General features: G+C 35.7%; 1 protein-coding gene across 1 annotated transcript in view; it reads left to right on the top strand.

Annotated features, from left to right (window-relative positions):
* Window positions 1–27,248, top strand: part of PLXDC2 (plexin domain containing 2) — a 447,796-nt gene that overhangs the window by 302,414 nt on the left and 118,134 nt on the right. Inside the window, exons 5-6 of the mRNA XM_077772453.1 lie at window positions 8,590–8,712; window positions 20,056–20,174. Coding sequence (XP_077628579.1) covers window positions 8,590–8,712; window positions 20,056–20,174 — 242 coding nt within the window. The remainder of the gene's footprint in view (window positions 1–8,589; window positions 8,713–20,055; window positions 20,175–27,248) is intronic.

Here is a 27,248-nt window from a genome sequence, read left to right as displayed (position 1 = left end):
CAGTGTATATATGACATGATCATACTCTGGTTTCTCTTCAAATCGAATAAATCTTTCGCCTTTTACTATATATGACATGATCTAGAAGTTAAATGGTAAGGCATTAAAACCAAAACCATCTGAGCCAACAACTGGGATACTTTAGTCATACTAGAAAAAAAAAAAAAAGAAGGAGCAAGCCCTTGATTCAGAACTAGTGGTGCACTGCAGATGGTGGTTTTTGAAAAAGCAAAGCCCTTCTACTCCCTTTTATAGCTTCTGTCTCATCTAGATGAATCGTATTTCTCTTGCACTAAAAAAGGAAAGGACAATGAAGAGATTGTCAGTACATTCAAGACCTTTTATGACCTGACTTGGAATGATTCTGGTAAAACTTGGGGATGAAATCTCTGTATCTCCTAGGAATGTCTAAACAGTGATGGGAAACAAAATCATTTTCAGAAGAAAGTAGGTGGGAAAACATAGTTATAACTTCAAAAATTTGTAATATAATTTGTAAGTTATTGGCTGGGTAGACTACTATTCTGAGCAAGGATTCAAAGAAGGTATTCTCCTATCTAATATTTTTACTTCAATTTTACCTGATTTTTAAAGTAAGAAATGCAGTACTAAAGATTATTCAATAAGTACAATAAGGTCTGATGATGTAGGAAAAAAGTTCCCTACCTGAATATGGGTAGGGAACTTTACAGTACGCTGTCTTGCTTCCTGGGCTTTTTTTCTGGTCATTTAAAAAATAGATTTCAGTGACAGTTTTTAAGTCCTTTGAAAAGGATGGGATAGTTTTTTATTGTTCTTCAGGGTAATGGGGCACCCTGGTGATAAAGTAAAAGACACAGCATGAGCTCCCCTTTCTAGAGCAAAACAGAGCCTGGATGAAAGGCCTGCTGGCAACTTTGAGCTGTCCTAGGTAGTTTCCCAAAGGGGTTACTTAGGTCCCAATAAATAGGCAGAAATCCCAGGGGCAACTGATATTCATAGATCAGGAAGCCAAGTGCTTGTTTTCTAGAAAGACTGCCCACAGGAAGCAAGGTCCAAGAGATTAGGTGGGAATCGAGATAGACGCTTTGCAAACGTGGAGCAGCATAGCCTCAAATTAAGCCGATGTCAGTTACTGGAGTCTAACTCCCAGCTAGAACTCAGTGCTACATGTGAGTTCAGTATCTGATGCACGATCTCTGAATCCCCAGTCCAGGGGACATAAATAATTCAATGCAACCCTCCCATTCTTCCCCATGTAGGAATAAGACTTTTGAAATATTACCTGGATCAGTATGAATAGAGAAGATGAACTTGATTCTCAAGCAAACAAGAGCAATCAGTGCTTCCATGAGAAGCCATGTATTCCATGCACCACACAACTCCAGGGGGTGCCATTCATTACCTGCAGTGTGAATGAACCCATCTCCACAAATCCTACATAAATGGAAACATTTGGAGGAGAGGAAGGGTGCTGTTGACAGGGGCCACCAGCAATTAACATGAGTTAAGAATAAGTCACACGGATTTAGTTGAGAAACAATAAGAAGGCAAGAACTATAAGCTACAATTTTGTTAATAGTTCAAAATGAAAATGAAAGAGTTACAGACCTTCGTCTCTCTTTCTCTCTGCATCTACAGAACTCCGGCTCCTGTTATTTCCTTCTAGAGTTGGAGAGAAGCACTTTATATAGTCAACATAAATTTTTATATTGGTAATTTCATGAACATAATTCGTAGCCAATAACCAAGTTGTCACTTGTTGCTTTTTTTTTCCCCCCAAGGGATGGCTTTACTATGATTTATAATCCCCCATGGTGCCATGAGCCAGTGGAATAAAGGAGTTGAGGCGATGTGATATATTTTAATATATATATTTAAAATTGTTTATTTATAGAAAATATACTTGATATATTTTACCTTTAACAGTTGGTTGGAAGTGTAAAGGGAAAGTATTTGGTGAGTGACAGTATATGTTGCTTCTGAGGACCCAGTGGTTGGCAAACTCACATGAACCTCAGAAATGGTTTTTTTTTCCATTTTCTTTTTTTTTTTCTTGAATCATCTAGGTTGCATGTACAAACCAGTATCCTCACAGTGAACTGTGAGGTCTACTCAAAACAATTTTGTCCAGAGGAAGCCTGTTACATGAAACCTATCATTGCACGGTTGCAGCTGGCAGACGTTTCCATTACCAGATAACTTACCACAACTTAATTTTCAAATTAGCAGTTGCTGCCACATATGGTTTTGTTTAAAAGGCTGACTTAGCTGCAAACAAGTATTTGTCTGAAAGGGGCGTAGTTTATAGCATGGTGAGAATGTATTGTGATTCATCAAATGGCATTTGTGAAGAATGTAAGTTGAATTATGCCCAGACGTCACTTGTTCACTTCCAGCAAGCTTGTCCATGACAAATACAAAATGACTGACAGAACAATCAACCACAGACCCCACCCAGTGAAATAACTCAGGCTTTCATGAAAAAGGGAACAGATCACAGAGAAAGTTAGTGAGGAGTCTGTATGGGGAATCTGTTCTCTAAATCTTCATGGAACAAAGACCACGAATTTTGGATCTATTTGATCAGTGTGTAGACAAGTATGTACATCATAAAGGTGACAATAGTGTCTTTGTATTCTAAAGACAGCATTTAACTATCAGTGCTCAGTGCCCTACAGGCATACACATTAGCTCCAACCTTTCCTCTGGAGTCAAAAATATGAACTGCAAGATGATGAAATTAAATATTTTATGTAGCCCTTTACACATTACAGTTTCATAGAATGTTTCACAGGCAATTATAACCTTTATTAGTATGACACTTCCAATTAAATAAAAGAACTATTTGCAACCAATAAGACATTAACGTTTTTACAGGTGCTTACTCCGTCAGAATGTAAGAAAAGACATCTCAAATTTAGAACTTTGGACATCCAGGCTTTTAATTATGTTTTAATTATCTGCCCTGTAGTTAGAGTCCGTGGTAAGCCTTAACCCAAACTAGAATAATGCAATGAAACACATATCATCCCATTTGGGTCTGAAGCACAATTTTGAAATCATCTAAACATATCAATGTAAGTCAAATCAGCTCATGTATATTAGACACAACAGACTTCAAGAAGTAAAAATTAGAGGGAATTTAATGGAATGCTTAGTGACTGCACAGTTTCATTCTAAACACTGATTTTAAGTGTTTTTCATGCATCAACTCATTCAACCATCACAACAGCCCAACGACCACTCCTCCATTTAACAGATCAGGGAACTGAACCGCAAAGATGTCAAGTGACTTAGTCACACCGCTAGGATATAATTTGCTTGTATCATTAAATTCTGTAATCATATATCATTCATCTACCAACTTAAGTCTCATTTGGTGGATTGCAATAGAGGAATCAAATGTAAACCTATCCATAAACCTGGTCAATTGAAAGAACAGAGGCTGAAGTAGAATCCGAGGTGACCACAACTGTGCTCCCAAGTATAGGTGTTGGGGTCTTCACAGGAAAACAGGGCGTTTCTTCCTCAAACTCCTTTTAAATAAGTAGCATGTAGTGATCAAAGGAGATATTTTAAGATTAACCTTTCACGTGACTACCATTTTGAAAAAAAAATGTAGAAACACTTTGCTTAAATTACTCCATAATGTAAGTGAGAAAAATGAAATACAGTAAAACCTTGAATTGCAAGTAACCTGTTCTGCGAGTGTTCTGCAAGACGAGCAAACATTTCTAATAAATTTTAATTTGATAAGCAAGCGATGTTTTGCAATATGAGTGGTGCATGATGCCGAATGTCAAATGATCACAAATGAGCCAAGGGTTATCTCTCTCTCTCTCTCTCTCTCTCTCTCTCTCTCTCTCACACACACACACACACACACACACACACACACACACTGCAGAATTGTGGGTGATCTACTCTCATGCTCAGATGCTCAGTCTCAGGCCACAGTGTTTGGCAGAAATTCATGATTTTTCAGAATGTTGGAAGGTGCCCACAACCACTGGCTCTGGTGTATCTTTTGTTACTTCAAAGCACCTATGGACAGTCTCTTGCTTTTCCATACAAGCGGATGCTTAGGAACCCTTTGCTTCATTCTAGGTCAGGCTGCCTGCAGATATAGCCACTTTCCTCTGCTGCCTTATTGCCAGTTACACTAAATACAGTATATGACAAGAGTTTATTAATACTGTGCTGTAGTCAACATCTGTGTGAGCGTATACAATGGCCCCCATGCAGAAAGAGATTCCACTGAACCAATAGATAGTTGTAATTCCATTAGTGATAGTGAAAGTCATCTTATACAATAACTCTCCTCTCTCTTGTCTCCCTCACACCAGCCACGAAGGTTTTAAGCACAGGTTACTTTGTTTATTTTTCTTTATATTTTGTATTTTATTTATTATTTTGTATTATACTATTGTAATCATTTTTATATGAATATTTTTGGGTTATGGAATGAATCATCTGAGTTTCCATTATTTCTTATGGGGAAATTCAAGTGATATACAAGTGCTTTGGATGACAAGCACATTTCTGGAATGAGTTATGCTCGCAAACCAAGGTTTTACTGTATATATTTTCTCTATGATAGAGCATGCCCCAAAACACTGAAGAAAAGAGGTTAAGTGTCTAAATGAGATGGTGGCAGCTCTGAGTGCCTTTGAAGCTTTGGAAAAGTTTCGTTCCGTGAAAGCACTCTTTAATATGCACAACTTATTCTTATTCAACACCTGATCAGATTTCCCTGCTCTTAGGAGGCCTATAAGGTTTTTCTCTTGCTCAGTTATTAGCCACTGCTGAAATGACATTTTCAAAATTTAGAAATGTGTTGAAGTCCGTAGAGCCATCACTACTGTTAACCATTTCACTCCATGGTCCCCGAGAACTAGGAACTGGCTTGCAACGTGGCTAAGGAAAACAAGCATGTATTCTCAGAATTCACAAAAGTAAACTCACGTGTGGAGTAAGTGGAGTTTTTTGCACCATTGGCTTTATTTTTCACATTATTCTTGGTGGTGGCAGTGGTAATAATGGAAATAGATTAAGAGCAGTGGCAGACATGTTAGAAATTATAATAGCTGTTTCCTGTTAATAGTATTCGCAGCAACCATAGTACAGTAACAGCAAAAATCACTTATTTTAATGTTACAGAAATAGAAGAACAAGAATTACAATTATAGTTTTTATATATTAACAGATTCTTTCATATTTTTACTCATTTCTGTGGAAACAAGATGAGACTTCACCTTTGAAATTTGGGAAATTGTAGCCCTAGAAAAGTTTTCCTGATGAAGAGAAGCACTAGTTAAGGATTTGTATTGTTATACCCAGATCGCAGTATCCTCACCGACCAGAGACCACCAGGGAGACCGAGTCACACATGCAAAGGCAAAGGGCTTTATTACTGGCTGGAGCTCGGGCTCACAGACTTCACCAGCACATGGATCCGTGCTGAGAGCCCCGAACAAGGGCAGAGTAGGGTTTTTATGGGGTTTGAGACGGGGGAGTTACAGAAGTTGTGACATGGGAACAGTGATCCAATCATAATTATACAACATCACTGACAGTGGGTTTGACCATACACATTGCCTAGAGTATTCGTTACTTTTGGCGGGATCCAATTACCACGTTTAGAGTACCTTTACATTCAACCAATCACAGAGCGAGCCTAGGGTCTTGTTCGGAGACTAACAGGTTAACTTTAACATTAGGTAACAGGGTCCTATCTATAGTTTCTATCTCCAGGCCTCTCCCTTAGTAATGTGGAGGGTGGTCGCTGAACTTTCCTGATTGGGTGTTGCAAGGGTGGTTTCTCCTGCCTTGGGCAATGTGTAACTGCCTGATAGTTTCAGGAAAGCTGAAACTCAGGCCTTCTAGTTCAGAGGGGAAACTTAAAGCCTGTCATGGAGTCAGTTTGGTTTAGACGTTTAGACTTGTGGCCTTACAGTATGATTTGAAAACTGAGTTACGGAGAACAGAGAATAATTTTTTGCCAAAGCTATGTGGAAATATCCAGAGATAAAAGTACACATATCTGTATCTTATTTTTTAAGAATTAACAGCAAGAATTAAGTATCTGAAATCATTTATGGTCCTGCATTTTGCAACTCTGTTTCCTGGGAATTGCTGCTGCTTTTCTTAGACTTGTTTTGGAAAATTAATTTAGTATTGATTCACAATTATCGTATTGCCTTGATTACTGCCCTATTTATTCTTTAAATCAAGCAAAGTTCTTCCATTAGTTCATGGAGAATAGGGAAATAACTATTCAGAGCCACTGTCCCTTACAGAACATTCTCAGCGTATAATTTAATCCTTTCCTTGAAAGATCATACTTACAGGGGTACCTGGGTGGCTCAGTCAGTTAAACATCTGACTCCTGACTTCAGCTCAGGACATGATCTCATAATCTGATGGTTTGTACAGTTTGTGAGATCAAGCCCTGCATTGGTCTTTGTGCTGACAGTGTGGAGCCTGCTAGGGGATTCTCTCTTTCTCTGTCTCGCTGCCCCTTCCCAGCTTGTGCTCTATCTCTCTCAATATAAATAAATAATCATTTTAAAAAAGAAGAAGGAAGGTCATTCATACTGATATAGAATTTTTGTATCCACCTTAATGGTGAAAATATAAAAACATGCTCATGAGAATAGGAGAAAATAAAACAAATCATAGGTTCTGAAAAATAGTTACTCTTCATCTTTATAATTTTAAGAATGTGATATTCACTTTGAACTTTGATTATGACTCTGAAATTTTACAGGGAGATAAAAGTGATGACTGTGTCACTCTATCTTAAGATCATTTAGTACAATTGAGATTTGTGAAATAGTACAAAATTCTGCCCAAGACAGGTGAAATTTATTTTGAAAGCTATTACTTGGCATTTGAGAAACAAGAAGTAATCAATGATTAAAATACATGGTAAAGAGTTCAATAGTTAAAATATATTTTTAAGTGAATAGCTAAAATTTAATTATGCTACTGATGAAAAATGAAATGCTACTGATGAAAAGGAAGTTCAAAGGAATAAGACATTGCTGAAAAGAAATTAATTTCAAGGTAAATAACTGGAGATTTAAATTTCCAGTAACTTACCTGGAAATCATAGCTGAGAATTTGAAACAATAATGACTACAATATGTCACTGAAAGTTTTATTCAGACCATGAAATGAGATAGCAAAAGCTTTAACACTTTTTTAGAAGTGTCAATTCTACACAATTTTATAGATTTTTTTAAAATCTTGCTTGTTTTATTTCATTAATTCTTTTAAAACAATTTTTTTAGTGTTTATTCAGTTTTGAGAGACAGAGCATGAGCAGGGGAGGGGCAGAGAGGGAAACAGCATCCAAAGCAGGCTCCAGGCTCTGAGCTATCAGCACAGGGCCTGATGCGGGTCTCGAACCCACGAACCCTGAGATCATGACCTGAGCTGAAGTCAGGCATTTAACCGACTGAGCGACCCAGGCACCCCGTTATTTCATTAATTCTTACGAAAATAGAAAAATGATCTATAGTAGTCTCAGATATCTGGTTAACTTGTGATTGGCTAAACATTACAATTGCATTATCACAAATACTTTGGGTTTTATTTTGTAATATTGTGTGTGTGTGTGTGTGTTTGCCTTTACATATATATATGTTCTTAATTGTGCATTTCTTAGATTAATATTAAATTAGTTATCATTCCCTGAGCTGACTCTCCTTTCAGGAATCTAAAGACCTTGGAGGCAAGAAGCCAGCATAGGATTAACAATTTGTCATGGATAATACACAAAGTAAATAAAGCCAATGTGAATAATTGGAAGTGGGCAGAGTTCTAACATAGGAGCTATTGAAAGTTAATTCAATACAAAGTTCTTCGTAGTTAATTCTTTCTTATTATCCAACCACTAGAATAGGCTGCCATTGATAACTTTCAAAAGAAAGAGGCATTTGTGTATTATCTGTGTTTTACCATTTTATTTGTAACATATAATCCTTTTCTTCTTTATAGAGTGTTTGTATTATAATAACTGAGAAATGTGCAAATTTTTCCATGGGTGCTTAACATTCTTTCAATTTTGACAAAAAGGTTTGGAACGTTTTCTGCATATTAGTATTAAAGATATGCATGTGTGGTTTCTAAAATGTCCTAAACTGAGATTACAGTAGAAGAAATGCAATTAAACTTTGTGAAAATGCAATTAAACATCATGAAAATGCATTCATTTATGACAAGGACTTGCATGTTCAAGTAGTGTTAAAATAATGAGGGATTAATAATGGCAGATTGAATATTTGAATTACATACCCTACTGTATGACCTTTTTAGCCTAATGACCTCTTCCACAGTCCACAGTCACTTTTCTTACAGCTAAAATTGTGCATATTCTAGATTTCTGATTTATCAGTCTGCAAGGTACACAAAATCATATGAGACTTTGCTCCTTAATCCAGAATGTTGTTGATCAGATGTTAAGACATAGTTATATTCCTTTTTTAGTTATTTTGATATTTTATTTTCAAAATATGACCACAATGGAGTTGGAGGTGTTTAAATTAAAATTTTATCTAGGCTTTTCCTTAACATAGTTCCTATTTTTTTTTCCAATTACAGGTTTCATATACACTGGAGAAGTTGTACATCGAATGCTAACAGCCACACAGTACATAGCACCTTTAATGGCAAATTTTGATCCCAGTGTATCCAGAAATTCAACAGTCAGATATTTTGATAATGGTATGTATTGGTTAGCCTGTTCTTTACTGAATGTGTAGTTTTAAACATAGATCATCAGATTCATATTAATATTTTATGACCTGGAGTTTTTCTGGTAAGCTGAATTGTAAATTGCTTGATGCAAATGCCTTGAGTTGACAAATATTATAGTGTAACTGTTAATATGTAGATTGAAGTGTCAAATGTCAGTCATTTATCCATTCATTTGTTTGTTCAACAACTCTTTATTAACACCTCTTAGGCACTACAATAAATGAGTTGCTGCCAACGACTTCTTGAACAAAGCAAATACATTTATTTAATGCTATTTTCAGTAAGTCCTTACTATTGAAAAAACTAAATAAGGGTAATTTGTTATCTTCAAATAGAGCCAAGTGGCATAATACTTCAATATTAAATTTTTAAACCTATGAATGATATATCCATAAGATCAACACACCTTTTAAAAACTACATAGTGGATAGTTAAAATACACCTATGAAAATCAAATTCTCCTGACTTTAAAATAGGAAGTAGAGCCTACAAGTATTTATCAAGTATAGTGACAATCTATCCCTACTATTTATTATTTGGAGACATATAAAATAAAGAAAACCTGCACTGTGTCACTAAATGCTATTCAAATCTAAGTAAGGAATTTAAGGTTCTGAAGACCTTCAGATAAATGGATTTCATGTCTGTATCTTATGGTAGGTTATAACTTTAGTAGAGAAAATGGGAAAAGAAAAGTTTGTTTTGGAAAATCAAAGATAGAAATTTCTGTACTCCATAATACAAAAGTAGTATTTATTTGCCCAAATTACAAGTTCATCTTTTAAAATTATGGAACTATTTGGTGTGAACCGAGTTATTTCTACTCATACTGAAAAAGGAAGAAATTTACTAGTGGGTAGTATAGACTTAATAGTGACAGTAACGTTGGGGAAATGTGATCATTTTGCTAAAAGCAATCTTCTAACCAGTGTGGTAAAGCCATTTTACAGGTGAAAACAGCAAAGAAGGAAACGAAACATAGTTAGATATATACTCTGAGAAACACATTTCAAACATTTTGAAAAGCATGAAAAACTCTGAATTTTAGCCATAATAATTATCTTCTCCTATTATTTTGAGAGCAATCAAACTCTATCCTCCCTTTAAAAAATGAGGTGCCAAAGATAAGGATTTCCAAGTAGATTATAAAGATACTTGAGGCAAAACTATAACCAGACACTTATCTGAAACTTATTCCATGACCTTCCAGCCAGAATTAACTTAGTAAACAGGAAATGATTTGATGAAAGTTGATTATTTTTTTAAGTTATTTATTTATTTCTAAGAGAGAGAAAGAGAGAGAGAGACAGCATGAACAGGGGAAGGTCAGAGAGAGAGGAAGACACAGAATCCGAAACAGGCTCCAGGCTCTGAGCTAGCTGTCAGCACAGAGCCCGACGCGGGGCTCGAACCTGCGAACCGTGAGATCACGACCTGAGCCGAAATCGGACGCTTAACCGACTGAGCCACCCAGGCACCCCAGAAAGTTGATTATTTTCTAAGCTCTGTCACTTACTAGATGATGTTAGAGACATGCACTCATGGGGGCAGTATTATGATGACCGAGTTTTCATAATATTAACATAGAAAGCACAACGCATAATGACATAAGTAAGTCTCTCCAATAAGCATGTAGGACAGTGTACCAACATGTGGTCTGATATATGAACTTAAGTGACACCTTCATCTTCCAGATAAGGAAGAGCATCACTAGATCTTGGGCCCATCATGAAAGAAATGGTGTAGGGTTGTCAGTCATGGGCCAGGAAATGAACCACACTAACTCAGCTCCTTAGAAATGTAAATTTCATTCTTCAACCCATGGTTTTCTTTTCACAGTAGATACTTTTACATCATAATTGTCCACGGAAAGTGCCTCCCTGGTTTACTTACCCAATTCCTCCTATTTAGGCACTACCTAGAGAACAGTAGGTGAGTTGGGGGCTATTTGGAGCAATAGAAGATTTTGTCTCCAAAAGCCACTCCCACCATCCTTTAGATCATAGAGTTTTAGATTTCAGTAACTTTTTAAAACTTTTTTAAGTTTATTTATTTATTTTGAGAGACAGAGAAAGTGTGAATGGGGAAGGAACAGAGAGAGAGAAGGACGGAAAGAATCCCACATGGGCTCTGCACTGTCAGCACAGAGTCTGATGTGGGAAAACCCTGAGATCATGACCTGAGCTGAAACAGAGAGCTGGATGTTTAACATACTGAGCCACCCAGGTCCCCCTCAGTAACTTTTAATTAAAGAGGAAACTTTAACAGAAATATTTAGCTTTAAATTTAATAACATCTACACTTAAATAATCTTTCAATTATGTATGAACTACTCAGTATGTATATAGAACCATTTAAGTTAATAAATGTTGCGGGAGCTATAATGGTACTACTTGAAATAAAAAACTTGCTTGCAAACTTATTGTTATTTTAAAAAGCCTGCTACTCATCATATATTAAGAATATCTTCATGGCACCTGGATGGCTCAGACGGTTGAGCATCCGACTTCGGCTTCATGATCCAACTTCACGATCTCAGGGTTCCTGGGCTCAAGCCCTACATCGGGCTCACTGCTGGCAGCCTGTCAGCTTAGAGCCTGCTTCGGATCCTCTGTCTCCGTCTCTTTGCCCCTCCCTCACTTTCACTCTCCCCCCCAAAAAATAAATATTTTTTAAAAAAAGAATATATTGGAATGTCTGGGTGGCTCAGTTGGTTGAGTGTTAAACTCTTGATTTGGGCTCAGGTCGTGATACCAGGTCATGGGATCAAACCCTGCACTGGGCTCCATGCTGAGCACGTAACCTGCCTGAGATTCTCTCACTCTCCTTGTGCCCCTCCCCCACTCACACATATGCTCTTGCTCTCTCTCTCAAGTAAGTAAGTAAATAAATAAATAAATAAGAATATCTTCATCAGAATTTACATTAAAGACATTTAATTACTCCATTTACATGGACACATGTAAGGCACAAAATTTGAGGTAACCATATTTTCATGTATGTAATGCAGAAATCCCTAGAAAGCAGGAACTACTCTGCCCTCCCCCACCACGTTGTAGGAGAACAAACAGGCTCTTACAGGTTGGGTCCAAGGCCCTGCAAGAAGTTGTAGAGACAGGACAGAGGCTATGTCTTCTGCCCTCTAATTCGGTGCTTTCTCTCCACCATCTAAGTGCCTAATAGAAATTAATGAATAAAGAGGAGACCAGACCTTGAGAGTTGCCAACATGCATGAAGGATAAAAGATACTGTTAGTGGGCATTTCCTGATCAGAACCCCCTTTACTTCTATGTTTATGGAAAACTTCCTGCCTATTATTGTCCTCTTGCATTTCTAATATTTAAAACTGATGGAGGTGCCTGAGTGGCTCAGTCCATTAAGTGGCCGACTTCAGCTCAGGTTACCATCTTGCAGTCTGTGAGTTCAAGCCCTGCATCAGGCTCTGTACTGGCAACTCAGAGCCTGGAGCCTGCTTTGGATTCTGTGTCTCCCTCTCTCTCTGTCCCTCCCCTGTTCACACTCTGTCTCTTTCTCTCTCAAAATTAAAATAAAACATTTTAAAAAAAGATGTTTAAAAACTGGTATGTATAGATACATAGATGCTTATATAAAGAAGAGATTTGAGTTTTCACGTATAACATGGGTACATGTTGGGTGTTCCCTATGATTAAAAGCACCCAGATAAAATTCAGAAAGAAAATTTTTTGGCATCTAAATGTTTACCTCAAGGAAACAAATACATTGCTATATTGAAAGTGTACAAGGTGATGATTTGATATATGTATACTTGGCAACAGGAATCCCACTGGGAAATTAATTAACACCTCCATCATCTCACATATTTACCTTTTTTTATTCTTTTGGTGAGAACACAAGTTTTACTCTCAGAAAATTTCAGTTATACAATACAGTATTAGACACTATAGTCACCATGCCATGTATCAGATCCTTAGACCTTATCTGCAGTGTATATGAAAGTTTGTACACTTTTACCAACCTCTTGCTATTTTCTTCATCCCCTGACTCCTGGCAACCAATAGTCTAAAATGTATTTCTATGAGTTCAACTATGTTTTATTTTTAGATTCCACACTTAAGAGATACTATGCAGACTTTCTTTTTCTCTCTTTGGCTTATTTCACTTTGCATAATGTCCTCCAAATTATTACAAAGGCACCACTCTTTTTTAAGGCTGAATAATATTCACTGTGTGTGTGTGTGGGGGGGGTGTGCACATCTCCACTCATCTGTAGATGAACACTTGGGTTGGCCAATCCATATTTGGCCATTATGAATAATGCTACAATGAACAAGAGAGTACAGATATCACTGAAAAGTGGATTTGTTCCCTTTGGTATATACCCTGTAGTAAGACTACTAGACGGTACTATAGTCCTAATTTTAGGTTCTTCAGGTAACTGTATACTGTTTTCCATAGTAGCTGTGCCAATTTACATTTCCCACAGACTACATGGTCTTCCTATTCTCCACACCCTCTCCAGCATTTGTTATCTCTTGTCTTTTTGATGGTAATGGGTATGAGGTGATATCTCACTGTGCTTTTGATTTGTATTTCCCTCGTGACTGGTGTTGAGCACCCTTTCATATACCTAGCTGGACATTTGTATATCATCTTTAGAAAAATGGCTATCTAGTTATTTTTCCCATTTTTTGTTTGTTTGCTATTTAGTTATGTGAGTTCCTTGTGCATTTTGGATGTTAACCTGCAAATATTTTTTCTTTCCCATTCCATAGGCTGCCTTTTCATTCTTTTGGTTTCTTTTACTGTACAGAGATTTTTTGTTTGATGAGGACCCACTTGTTATTTTTGCTCTGGCTGCCTTTGCTTTTGGTGTCAAATCCAAAAAAAAAAAAAAATCATTACTGAAACAAGGAGCTTACCCTCTGTATTTTCTTCTAGACATTCTGTGGTTTCAAGTCATTTTGAGTTGATTTTTGTGTATATTGATTTAGGGGTTCAGTTTCACTTTTTGTATGTGCCTATCCACTTTTCTCAGCATAATTTTTTTAATGTTTATTAATTTTTGAGGCAGACAGAGAGAGGGTGTGTGAGCAGGGGAAGGGCAGAGAGAGAGACACTGAATCCATAGCAGGCTGCAGGCTCCAAGCTGTCAGCACAGGGCCTGATGCAGGGCCCAACCTTACGAACAGTGAGATCATGACCTGAGCTGAAATCAGATGCTTAACTGACTGAGCCACCCAGGCAACCCTTCCCAGAACAATTTATTGAAGAGACTATCCTTTCCCTATTGAATATTCTTGGCTTCTTTTCTGAAAATTAATGGACCACACAAGAAGAGGTTTATTTCCAGGCTCTCTATTGTATGCCCCTAATTTGTGTGTCTGTTTTTATGCCGATACCATACTGTTTTGATCACTAAAGCTTTGTAATGCTTTGAAACCAGAAAATGCGATGCTGCCAGTTTTGTTTTTCTTCTTCAGACTTGCTTAGCAATTTGGAGTCTCTTGTGTTTCTGTACAAATTTTAGGATTATGTTTTATATCTGTGAAAAATGGCATTAGAATTTTTGTAAGGATCGCATTGAATCTGTAGATTGGTTTGGGTGGTATGATATTTTAACAATACTAATTTTTCCAGTTCATGATTATGGAACATTTTTACACGATTTTTGTTTCTCCTCAATTTCTATCATCAATATCTTCTGGTTTTCAACATGCAGATCTTGCATCGTCTTGTTTAAATTTATTCTGAAGTATTTTATTGTTTCTGAAGCCCTTATAAGTGGGTTTCTTTTCTTAATTTCTCTTACTGAAAGTTTTTTGTCAGTCTATAGAAAATCAATTGATATTTATAAATTGATTTTGTAGCTCACAACTTTACTAAACTTGTTTATTATGTCTACAATTTTTTGGTGGAGTCTTTAGGGTTTTCTATTTATAATATGTCATCTGAAAACAGAGACAGTTTTACTTCTTTTTTTCCATTTTGGAGTCCCGTTATTTCCTTTGCTTGCCTAATTTCTCTGGCTAGTATTTCCAGTGCTGAATTGGATAAACATAGTGAGAATGGGCATCCTTGTCTTTCTCCTGATCCTAGAGGAAAAGCTTTTCACTTTTCACCCTTAAGAGTTCTGTTAGCTATGAGCTTGTCATAAATGGACCTTGTTATGTTAAGATACATTCTATCTATAACCAATTTGTCAAACGTTTTTATCATGAAAGAATGATGAATTTTGTCAAATGCTTTTTCTGCATCTATTCAGATAATTATAGAATTTTTATCCTTCATTTCACTACTTTTTGCATCACATTGCTTGATATTTGTATGTTGAATTACCCTTGCATCCCAGGAACAAAACCAACTTGATCATAGTGTATGATCATTTTAATGTACTGTTGAATTTGGTTTGCTAATATTTTGTTGAGGATTTTTGCATCTATGTTCATCAGGAATACTGGCCTGTAAGTTTCCTTTCTTAGAGTGTCCTTTTCTGACTTTGGTATAAAGGTAACATTGGCCTTGTAAAATAAATTTTGAAGTGTTTTCTATTCTACTTTTTTGGAAGAATTTGATAAGGATAGCTAAAAAAAATTTTTTTTTTTGATGTTTCCTAGAACTCCCCAGTGAAGTTATCTGATCCTGGACTTCCCTTTTTTTTTTTTTTTCCTAATTCCTGATTCGATCTCCTTACTAGTAATTGGTCTGTTCAGGTTTTGTATTCCTTCATGAGTCAGTTGATTAATGGTATGTTTCTAGGAATTTATGTATTTCTTCTAAGTTATCCAATATGTTGGAGTATAATTATTCATAGTAGTTTCTTATAATCCTTCAGACTTCTGTATTATCAGTAGTCATGTCTCCAATTTCATTCTAATTGTTTTATTTGAGTCTTTCTCTTTTTTCTTAATCTAGCTAAAATTTTGTCAATTTTTTTATCTTTAAAAAATAATTCTTTGTTTCATTGATCTTTTCTATTTTCTTTTTAGTCTCCATTTCATTTATTACTGCTGTGATCTTAGTCATTTCCTTCTACTAACTGGGTTTGGTTTGCTTTTCTGTTTAGTTCCTTAAGGTGTAAAGTTAGGTTGTTTTTGATGATCTTTCTTTTTTCTTAATGTAAGCATTTATGGCTACACATTTTCCTCTTAGAACTGCTTTTGCTGCATCTCATAAATTTGGATATGTTGTATTCCCATTTTTATGTGGTTCAAGATATTTTTAGAATTCCCTTTCGATTTCTTCTTTGACTCATTGGCTATTCAGAAAGATGTATTTTAACCTCCACATATTTGTGAATTTTCTAGCTTTCCTTCTGCTCTTAATTTTTAGTTTTCATACTTTTGCTCAAAATACATGCATAAAATAATTTCAATCTTTGTAAATTTGCTAAGATTTGTCCTGTGGCCAAACATATGATCTATCCTGGAGAATATTCTATATGTACTTGAGTAGAATGTATATTCTGCTACTACTGGATGATGTATTCTGTATATTTCCATTAGGTGTATCTGGTCTAACAGAAAGTTGAAGTCTGTTTCCTTATTGATTTTCTGACTGGATGATCTATCCATTGTTGAAAGTGAGATATGAAGTTCCCTACTATTAATGCATTACTGTTTACTTCTCCCTTCAGATCTGTTAATATTTACTTTATATATTTAGCTGCTCTGATGTATGTACATAAATTTTTACAATGATTATATCCTCTTGATGAATTGACCCATTTACCATTATGTAATGACCTCTTTTGCCTCTTGTAACAGGTTTTGGCTTAAAGTCTATAATGTCTGATACAAATCTGTCTACCCCAGCTTTCTTCTGGTTTCCATTTGCATGTATACTGATGTTATCTTCAACCATTACACTTTCAGTCTATGTGTGTCCTTAACACTGAAATATATGTCTTATAAACAGCATATATAATAGAGTCTTTTTTATTCTTATTCTTTTTTATCTCTTCAGCCACTCTTTTTCTTTTTTTACCCTGTGTCTTGTGACTGGAGAATTTAAGTCCATCTACATTAAAAGTAACTACTGATAGTTCTGGGTTTATCATTGTCATTTTTGTAGTTGTTTTCTCACTGATTTTTGTTCATTTTTTCCCCTTTCTTTCTCCCTTGCTCTTTTCCTTTGTGATTTGATCATTTTCTGTATTTGTTTGCTTAGATTCCTTTTACTTTATCTTCTGTGTGTCCACTCTAGGTTTTTGTTTTGTGGGTGCCATCTTAAGACTTACATAAAACATCTTATACAATCTATTTTAGGCCAATAATGACTAACTCAAACACATACCACAGCTCTATATTTTTACACCTTCCACCACATTTTGTTTTTGATGTCACAATTCACAACTTTTTAAATTGTGTATCCATTAATAAATCATTACAGTTATTTTTATACCTTTGTCTTTTAACGTTTATACATGAGCTGTAAGTGATTTACCCATCACCATTAGAATATTAGAGTATTTAACTATATGTTTACCTTTATCCCAGTGAGTTTTATATTTTCATATAATTCCTATTAGTTATTAGTATCCTTGCATTTCAGCCTGAAGATCTCTCTTTAATATAAGGATGCCTAGTGGTGATGACCCCCTTTAGTTTTTGCTTGTCTGGAAAACTCCCTTTCTCTGCCAGTTCTGAAGGACAGCTCTTTTTGGTAGAGTACTCTTGGTTACCAGGTTTTTCTTTCTTTCAGCACTTGAATATTTCATTTTACCCACTCTACCCTGCAAGGTTTCTGCTAAAAAATCTCATTGTCTTATGGGGGTTCCCTTGTAAGTAGTAGTTTCCTTTTCTCTTGCTACTTTTAAGATTCTTTATCTGCTTTCAACTTCTATCATTTAATCATAGTATTTCCGAATGTTAGTCTACTTTGACTGATCTTATTAGGTTTTGGATCTTCCTGGATTTGGGTATCTGTTTATTTCTCCAGATTAGAAAGGTTTTAGCCATTTTTTAAACAAGTTTTCTTTCTCTTTATTTCTCTCTTCTCCTTGTAGGATTCTTATAATCTCCTTCTGGGATTCTTATAATATCAATGTCGGTCTATTTGATGGTGTCATATATATTTCTTAAGCTTTCTTTACTCTGTCATTCTTTTTTCTTCTCTAACTGGATGATTTCCACTGCCCTGTCTTTAAGTGCATTAATCGTTTCTTCTACTTGACCTAGTCTGTTGTTGAACCACACTATTAACATTTTTAGGTCATTTTTGCCCGGTCTTTCCACACCAAACTTGGATATATAGTCATAAGGGGTTGCTCCTTCACCCATTTAGAAACTGTGTAGTTGCTATCATCTTCTAGGACTTGTAAATATCTTCAAGTAAATTGGCTATCAGAGCAAGGTGATTCGGGTGTTTAAGCTTGGACGACAGCTGGAAAAGTGGGGACACTAGATATATAGAAAAATTCTTTCAAAATAGATACGGGAAACTTTGTTTCATTGTTGGAGTTAGCCAGAGACCAATGTGGAGGAAGTGCTCACTGGTCCTCTTTGACTGTGGGAGAATAACAGTCAGCACTTAGATGAACTAAGTAGAAGCTGGACCATCATGCTACAGCTTATAAAGTATGTAGCCACACCCCTTCCAGGGAAAGACTAGGAGATAAGCATTTTTCCCTGCTCCCTCTCTGCTGAGCCCTAGGGGTAAGTGGAGTGGGGGTGGGGGGAGGATAGCCATGGTAACTACTCAGGGGCACACCTGTTGCTTCTTTGTTTGCCACCATACTGTGGGACTCGTAATGCAAATCCAGTTGTCTCTAAGAACTAGGATGACCCAGAAGCCTGTCTCTCAGGCTGCAGCCACAAAAACCAGGTGCCTGACACGTATGCAAGCTCTTTTCCAGAAGGATATAGGTGACCTGATTTTGTAGTCAGAATGAGCAAAAAGGCAGAAGTTGGGGAAAGTGCCCACTGGCTCCTTGGGCACCAGAGAGGAACACTGAACCCGGATGCATGCAGTTTCAATGTGGGTATATTCTCAGTTGCCTAAATTACAGCAGTTATTCAGCTTTAGATTTCTCTCAAAGGAAATGGTTCTGTGTGTAGCTACTCATTGGGTGTGTTCTAAGGGAGGAGGGAAATTCTGAAGCCTCCTATTCACCACATCTTGGTTAAAAGCTTTCAGCAGTAAGTTGAACTCAAAAACAGAACGAAGACTGTATTCTGTTTTACATTGATCATCAGGTACAGGAATTAACTCATGAGCAGTCAGATGGATGAAGTGCACAGGGTATGGAGCTCACATACCAGGGCACTCCCTGGGCTCACTACTCTCCTAGCACCTCCACATCTTTACTAACCCACCAGCTCTCTGTCATACAATCTTGGTTTTCCTTTTTTTCCTGTTTAATCAGATGTTTACTGACCTGAGAGATAAGCTTATCTCTTGGTTCTGTGAATTTCATTTTCTGTAAAACATTTTTCATTTCTGTAAAATAGTTTTTTACAGAATGTAAACATGATTTTTCTTAACCAAACAAAAAATCCGATACTTAGAGCTAAGCAAAAGCCTTAGCTCCTCATTTGTTTTCCTTTAGGAAGAAAAAAAAAAAAGAAAATTAACAATGTCAGTTAAAACAAAACTATGAATTCTCGTTGGTGGCTATTAAAGTGTGTTTCAGTTTATTTTTTGTGTTAATAGTTTTATAGTAAATACTGGTGGATTGACTCATCAGAATATGATACATAACACTAAATACTCAGTCATCCTAGTGTACATGAACTTAAAGGGGGCTTTAGAAATCTTTGCCTAGGGCGCTTTAAGCTACCTTGTAACCTCTTTGAACCAATACAAAGACAGAAATACAGGCATCGTGAACCAGAGGAAAAAATTCCCATTAGTGTTGAAGGAATTTTTTTTCAGCATGGAAAAATATAATTCTAAGTAAGGAAGAGACATTTTCAGGTTTTTTATAAGTGACTCTAGCTTTCCTAAATGTGTTCGATTTTTTTTCTCTTTTGTCAAATGTGTTTGAAGTTCATTTAATCCACTTGGGCTGCATTTTGAAAGTGGCTCATAGAAATTTAAGCAGACAGTACCCATTAACATTAATGGACTTCCTAAGGCAAAATTCCCTCATACTGGGCTTAATATTAACCTCAGTATGAGATTAGATTTTACTAAATATTTAGAGAACACTCAATTGTTTAAAAATATCCCAAAAACAATTTCAATAAAGAATTCCAATTATCTGTAAAAAATTCAAGTAGCACAAATACTAGATTTGAAGACTATATGCATGGTTTTGTGAAGTCTCTCACCAGAACTGATTGGTATATTTTTACCAATGTGTTTCTTCTGCTTCAATGGGGTTTATAGGCACCGCACTTGTTGTCCAGTGGGACCACGTCCATCTCCAGGATAATTACAACCTGGGAAGCTTCACATTCCAGGCAACCCTCCTCATGGATGGACGCATCATCTTTGGATACAAAGAAGTAAGTAATATACTGATGATTTTCTTTCCCTTTGAACTTGACCTCTATCTTTTTCTCCAAGTGTCAAGAAAGGGACATTTTACAGTCATGAACCTCAGATAATTTTCTCATGTCTTGGTTTGTTTTGCTTCATACAAACATTTTTTTAATATACTAGGTTGCACTGATTGTTAATTCTTTGGGTTATGTTTTATATTCTGAATTATGATCGATGAATTTCATAAAATTATGGAACAATTATATCCTAGTGGTATTATAACAAAATACCTCTATGAAAAAATAGTTCCAACTTGGAAATAATCTAAATCTTATTATTTATATCTATGTTTTGTTTGTTTTTGTTTGTCAATTTCTGTGACATATTTTGGTTCTAATTCCAAAGGTATTATTATACATGAAAGCTTGTGTGGTTCAATGACCCAATACTGAAGCAATCAGGACCCATAATCCTTTGGCCAGTATTTATTTCAACCTGAGAGGAAAAATTAATTAGAGTTCTAAGTGACAGAAAGAATAATGGAATTCAAACGTATGGTTTGTTTGATTTTACCAAATTCACAAAGTAAAGAATGGAAATTTATTAAATTACGGCCTTAAATTTACAGAATGTCTAAATTAGAATAATAGTATGTTAAGTTTAAGAACTCTGTTAACAATACAATTAAGGACTAATAGAGAACCTAAACTCTTAGGAAAGAAAACAAAGAATATTAGAATAAAATTCCAGGAACAGTAGTGTGGTATTTTAGGTAGTCACTAGGCTACCTAAAAGGAGGAATTTTGACAATGTGAAGTAATGATGGGCAATTATTAACCCATTGGTTGATGGATATTTATAATAATACAGACTCCGTATCTTATTTGAAGAGTTATTTTTTCTTAGCAAATGAATCCCTGGCTATTAAAAGGACAATTTAACAATTACTCACTTTGGTCAAGTCTTCTGAAATACATCTTTTCTATAAAGTGAGGGATAGGTAGGGGTGCCTGGGTGACTCAGTCGGTTAAGCGTCCGACTTTGGCTCAGGTCACCATCTCACAGTTCATGGGTTCAAGCCCAGTGTCAGGCTCTGTGCTGACAGCTAACTCAGAGCCTGGAGCCTGTTTAGGATTCTGTCTCCCTCTCTCTCTGACCCTTCCCTACTCATGTTGTCTCTCTCTCTCAAAATAAATAAAAATCATTAAAAAAAAGATGTCATATCATTTTAAAAATGTGAGGGATAGTTTTATATCAATTATATAAGTCAACTTTTGAAAATCTTATAATCATTTAAAATATTTCCACTCTTTCTAAGAATTCTTCCATGTGGAATATGATATAGGATCTGATCTGCTTGGTGCTTCTTTATCCAGAGCTACATTTTGATATCATAGTCTATCATATATATATATATGTATTGTATATGTATTGGCCATTATATTTTTATATCACCTTCTCAGAAGCTGAGAGAATATTGTTCAAAGGGACTCCTTCATTTCTAGTTTTCATTATAATCTAGTGTCATTCTGGAACTGCAGAGTGACATTATGGGATGTTAGTTTTCAACTGTTTTAACCAGCGGTGGGAAAGTTTCTGGAGAGATGCTGAGTCAGCAAGTCTAGGGACTTAAATCTCACTAACTGTAGGCAATTTGAAGCAGAGATTTGTGTTTGTACTGTGGTCTCTGTCTAATCTTTATTATCAAAATTGCCATCTTTATTTATACTTTCTCAATGGGTGTCTCACATAGCAGAGTAGCAGTTCATTTTTCCTATTCCTTCTTTGCAGGGGGTTTGGTATTTTTTAAAATGCATTCTTTTCTTTATTTTAATCAAAGAAGAATTTTCCACTATGACTTTCCTGTTTTGTCATGGCTAATATTATACCAGTAGTCAATTTTAACACTTTCTTTGTATTCCCAGGCTGTTATCCTACTGAATATTAGTCCTTCTGAACTCAGAGTTCTAAAGAAGTCATTACTTTATTATTTGCTTTGTTGTTCTTTCTCTGTCCTGGTTAAAAAGCAGTTTTCTATTCATATTCTACTTTATTTTTTTCTGATAATTGTCATGCATTTCATTTTGGTGATGAGAATTTCTGTTTGTAAAATTTGTCACAGTAAGGGTTCCCTTGCATCTGAGAGAAAGCTAGATGCTCCTTCACACTTCTAGAAAAACATTTACGACCACAATACCATAAAACAGTTGTTTGCACAATGTATTATCCTTGACAAAATGCTTTCACATACTGTATAGTTTTCAATTTTTCAACAATGTCCTATATTCTTAATATTCATAAAGGCACTGACACATGAAAGTATTAATAAATCTGTGTGGCTTAATTGAGGAATTAGATCATACACAATTATCTTTATTTCATAGCTAAGCAGACTGAGTCAGAAAGGTTAAATGGCATGCTTATGGACACAGAACTAGTTAAGGACAAATTCAGGACTAAAGGCTCTAATTTGGTAATCTGAAAATACCTCAACATTGTTTCCTTTCCCAAGGAGATTATGTAAAGCAATTCACAAGTCTATTTCTCATCTGTTTTTTAGAAAATATTGGTTAATGATTGGTGTTTAAGAATCTTTTTTTCCTGACTCCAAAATATGACCCAATCGCAATCTCACAAAGTTAATATTCTGAGTTAAGTTATATTGCTAACAAAATCATAAGGATATAATAAGAGTATAATTTTGTGTTCCTGTCCTGCTTAAATTTGCAGAATCAGCGTTATAGATAGGGAAGTAAATACAATTCTTTCTACAATAAGTTGCTACTAACTGGTTAAGGCCAACTTTGTTTTATTTTATTTTATTTTATTTATTCATTTCATTTCATGTGAATGAGAAGAAAATATCTGATTTCTACAGAAACTATCAATAGAGGATTTGTTTAAATCAGAGTGAAATTAACAATGTGTTAAATAAACTTATTGACATAAATTCCATCTATATTTCCCTCAAGTGATTTATGTCAGTAGCTAATTATGTTTCTTGTGTTAACTGTTAATGTGTCAACTGCCCATCCTAACCAGTCAGATGACCTTCAACTCCATCGTGTTCCACATATGGTCATTTTTCCAACATCATAATCTTTCACGTGCAAACTAGATCAATAGTAGTCAACAAATGAGAACATACATTTGCACTTACAATAATCTTGCTTGTAATATGATTGAGAAATACTACTACTGTTCAAAATAAGAGTGAACACAGATTTGCTCATGGCATTCAGTGTTCCTTCACCAAAGTCACAGTGTTCTCTTAGCTATCCTGGTGAGAGAAATAGTAGAAGCATGGATTCCTTTGAATAAGTAAGTTATTTCTCCTGAAATTGTAACTCTGTATTCTTGAACCAAAGATTTACAATTCTGTTTTAAGTTATTGTTTACACAGTCTCCTATTGTTACACAGCTGTTTATTTTAGTTAACTTCAAAGAAATAGTTTACTTGGGATAAAGCCAAAGCACAAAAAACATATTGTCTTTTTCTTAATTTCCTGTAAGATTACCAGCTGTTCACTTTAATGCATTTTCCAATTTCACAGTATCCATTTGTTTCTTGTGCATAGATTTAATTACCTGTTAAATTAACCATGGTGTCATCTATTGACTTAATGTATTAATAACAGTTCCTTTAAAGTTCATGGCTGATAACTTATATCTAGATTGCCTTTGGGTCTCTATCAGCTGTATTTTTTTTTCTTTTTTTCTACATTCTTATTCACTTGTCATGTCTCCTCCCCCCCCTTTTCTATTAATTAATTATTTTTAAATTTACATCCAAATTAGTTAGCATCTAGTACAACAATGATTTCAGGAGTAGATTCCTTAATGCCCCTTACCCGTTTAGCCCATTCGCCCTCCCACAACCCCTCCAGCAAACCTCTGTTTGTTCTCCATATTTAAGAGTCTTACGTTTTGTCCTCTTCGGTGTTCTTATATTATTTTTGTTTCCCTTCCCTTATGTTCATCTGTTTTGTATCTTATATTCCTCATATGAATGAAGTCATGATATTTGTCTTTCTCTAATTTCACTTAGCATAAAACCTTCTAGTCCCATCCACGTAGTTGCAAATGGCAAGATTTCATTCTTTTTGATTGCTGAGTAATACTCCACTGTGTGTATGTGTGTGTGTGTGTGTGTGTGTGTGTGTGTGTGTGTGTGTATACCACATCTTTTTTTCCATTCATCCGTTGATGGGCATTTGGGCTCTTTCCATACTTTGGCTATTGTTGATGCTGCTGCTATAAACATTGGGGTGCATGTGCCTCTTCAAGACAGCACTCCTCTATCCCTTGGATAAATACCTGGTAGAGCAATTGCTGGGTTGTAGGATAGTTCTATTTTTAATATTTTGAGGAACCTCCATACTGTTTTCCAGAGTGGGTGCACCAATTTGCATTCCCACCAGCAGTGCAAAAGAGATCCTCTTTCTCTGCATCCTCGCCAACATCTGTTGTTGCCTGAGTTGTTAATGTTAGCCATTCTGACAGGTGTGAGGTGGTATCTCATTGTGGTTTTAATTTGTATTTCTTCATTGATGAGTAATGTTGGGCATTTTTTCATGTGTCTGTCAGCCATCTGGATTTCTTCTTTGGAGAAGTGTCTATTCAGTCATGTCTCCTTTTATGCTATATGCTTGATTGAATGTTAGGTGTGACTTACAAACTACTATAGAAATACATTGAGGTGGTGGATGATGTTTTCTTCCTCCAGTGAGCATTAACATTGTTTGTTTGACAGGTAGGATGGAACAGATTACTTTTTTTTTAATTGTCAAACATTTCTATTTTTTCCAAATTTTTATTTAAATTCTAGTTAATTAACATATACTCTAATACTGGTTTCACGAATAGGATTTAGTGATTCATCGCGTACATATAATATGCAGTGCTCAACACAAGTGCCCTCCTTAATCCCGAACAGATTAATACTGTCAGGACTAAGCTCTTTGAAAGTTGAGCACTAGTCCTCGTAAAGACTGTTATATTTTGGGTTAGCACTTACTTTTAGAAAGTAGTCCTTCAGGAATCTCCACCCAGGCCTGGGCATTTACTACAGAACCTTTTGTGTTAGTGACCCCGAACCCTGTGTTTTCCTCAGCTCCATGAGACCGTCTGAAGTTTTGTTCAGTTTCTGTTGCTAAATCTTGCTTGTAAATTGCCAAACGCCTTGACAGGAAAGTGGGATTGCAGTCACTTCTGTGATTTCCTTTCTCTGGAATCTTGGCCTTTTAAGTCTTTGTTCTTTGATAGCTACCTGATGCCTCCGACAGACGCTTCCCATATGTTATTTATCTTTCCAGCTTAATCTCAGTAGGAGAAATGGTCTTTTACCAGTTGGACAGCCACAACCAGAAGTCCCATTCGCTTTTAATAACAATTCCTTAATTTGATAAAATCTAGCATTTATTGAGCTCTTCATATATACCAGGCAGTAACCTAAGTGCTTAACATTTATCTCCTAGAATTCTCACAAAAAACAAGCAGTAGTCACTTTTATCATTTATAGAGAGGGAACCTAAAACACCCAGAGAGGTTCAGTAACTTTCCCAACATTATGAAACAAAGATTCATCCAAGGTTATATGACTCCAGAACATGTATTCCTAATCACTGTCCCAGACTGTCTCCCTCCAAACTTCCTTTTCAAGAAATGCCTGAACTGCTTCACTCACTTTGATATCCTCTATGGTCTTTCCTGGCTAGTCAGTATTATACTGTAGTTCTGCCCCCTTGACACCACTGGTAAGAATGGTTTGTCTTTCCGTAGCATTTACCTCATTTATTTTATTAACTTTTTAAAAAATGAAAAGAGATTATACATAGGTAAAAAAGATAAAAATAAAACATGCACCCTTTCTTAGACAAAAAGACTTTGGAAAATCACATTTCCATTTCCTATTCTGTTAATAACCAGCTGTGACCTAGAACCCATATTCTTTGTTATTTTTATAGTTTTTTAAGTTTATTCATAAATAAATAAGTGGGGCACCTGGGTGGTCAGTTGGCTAAGCATCCAACTTGGATTCAGTTCATGCTCTCACAATTCGTGAGTTCAAGCCCTACAGCAGGCTCTGTGCTAACAGCTTAGAGCGTGGAGCCTGCTTCCAATTCTGTCTCCCTCTCTCTCTGCCCCCTCCCACTCATGATCTCTCTCTCTCTCTCTCTCTCAAAAATAAATAAATATTTAAATTTTTAAAAAAATAAAATTAATAAGAGAAAGAGGGTGTATATACGAGGGGGGTGCAGAGAAAGGGGTAGAGAGAATCACAAACAGCTCTGTGATGTCAGCACAGAGCCTGACACAGGGCTCCATCTTATGAACCATGAGATCCTGACCTGAGCCAAAATCTAGAGTCAGACATTTAACCGACTGAGCCACCCAGGCTCGCCTTTATGGTATTTTTAGTTACTACTGAATAGTGATTATTGTTTGTTTCATTACAGTAGATGTAGACCTAAAATCTGGGATCCTGGATAATGTACGAAGGAACTTATCTATTCACAAAGAAGATTTCATTCCAAAAACATTAGGGATTTGAAATCAGATATCTTACAGTCCTGATGCTCTTTCCTAGTATATCATCATAATTTAGAAGTTGCATTTCCTTTGATTTGTGTTTCTCTTTTGTATTTTGAATTTATTACATTATTTTTTCCAGTTGTATTTTGAATTTATTGTTACTTTAGATACAAACTAGGGAAGGATATGATTCTTCCTGTATCTTTTGCAAATTCAGTTATTTTCTTTAGCTCATAAGAGGGATAGGGTAGTCCTCAATTTCAGACAACACAATTAAAAAGAAAGTCATATAATCCTTCTATATGGCGATGGGGAAATCACAGAGAATGCATATCCTACCTGCAAGGTCATCTATTCTATCCATTTTCTTGTTTGAATACATTTTATTTTAGAGGAGGTCACTATTAAAAAACCCCATTATTTATTAAGTAAAATCACTTTCTAATCTGTTTTTACCATTTAAGAATTTAAACTTAATGTACCTTAGTATAACATCCACCATTTCTGCAGAAAAATGTATACCTAATAAATCAGCATTGCCAATTTGGTATAGTTTTAAATGG

This window comes from Crocuta crocuta, unplaced genomic scaffold (assembly GCF_008692635.1).
Source record: "Crocuta crocuta isolate KB4526 unplaced genomic scaffold, BGI_CrCroc_1.0 scaffold96, whole genome shotgun sequence".
NCBI lineage: Eukaryota > Metazoa > Chordata > Mammalia > Carnivora > Hyaenidae > Crocuta > Crocuta crocuta.
Note: the sequence above shows the minus strand (reverse complement) of the source record. Positions and strands in the feature narration are given on the sequence as shown.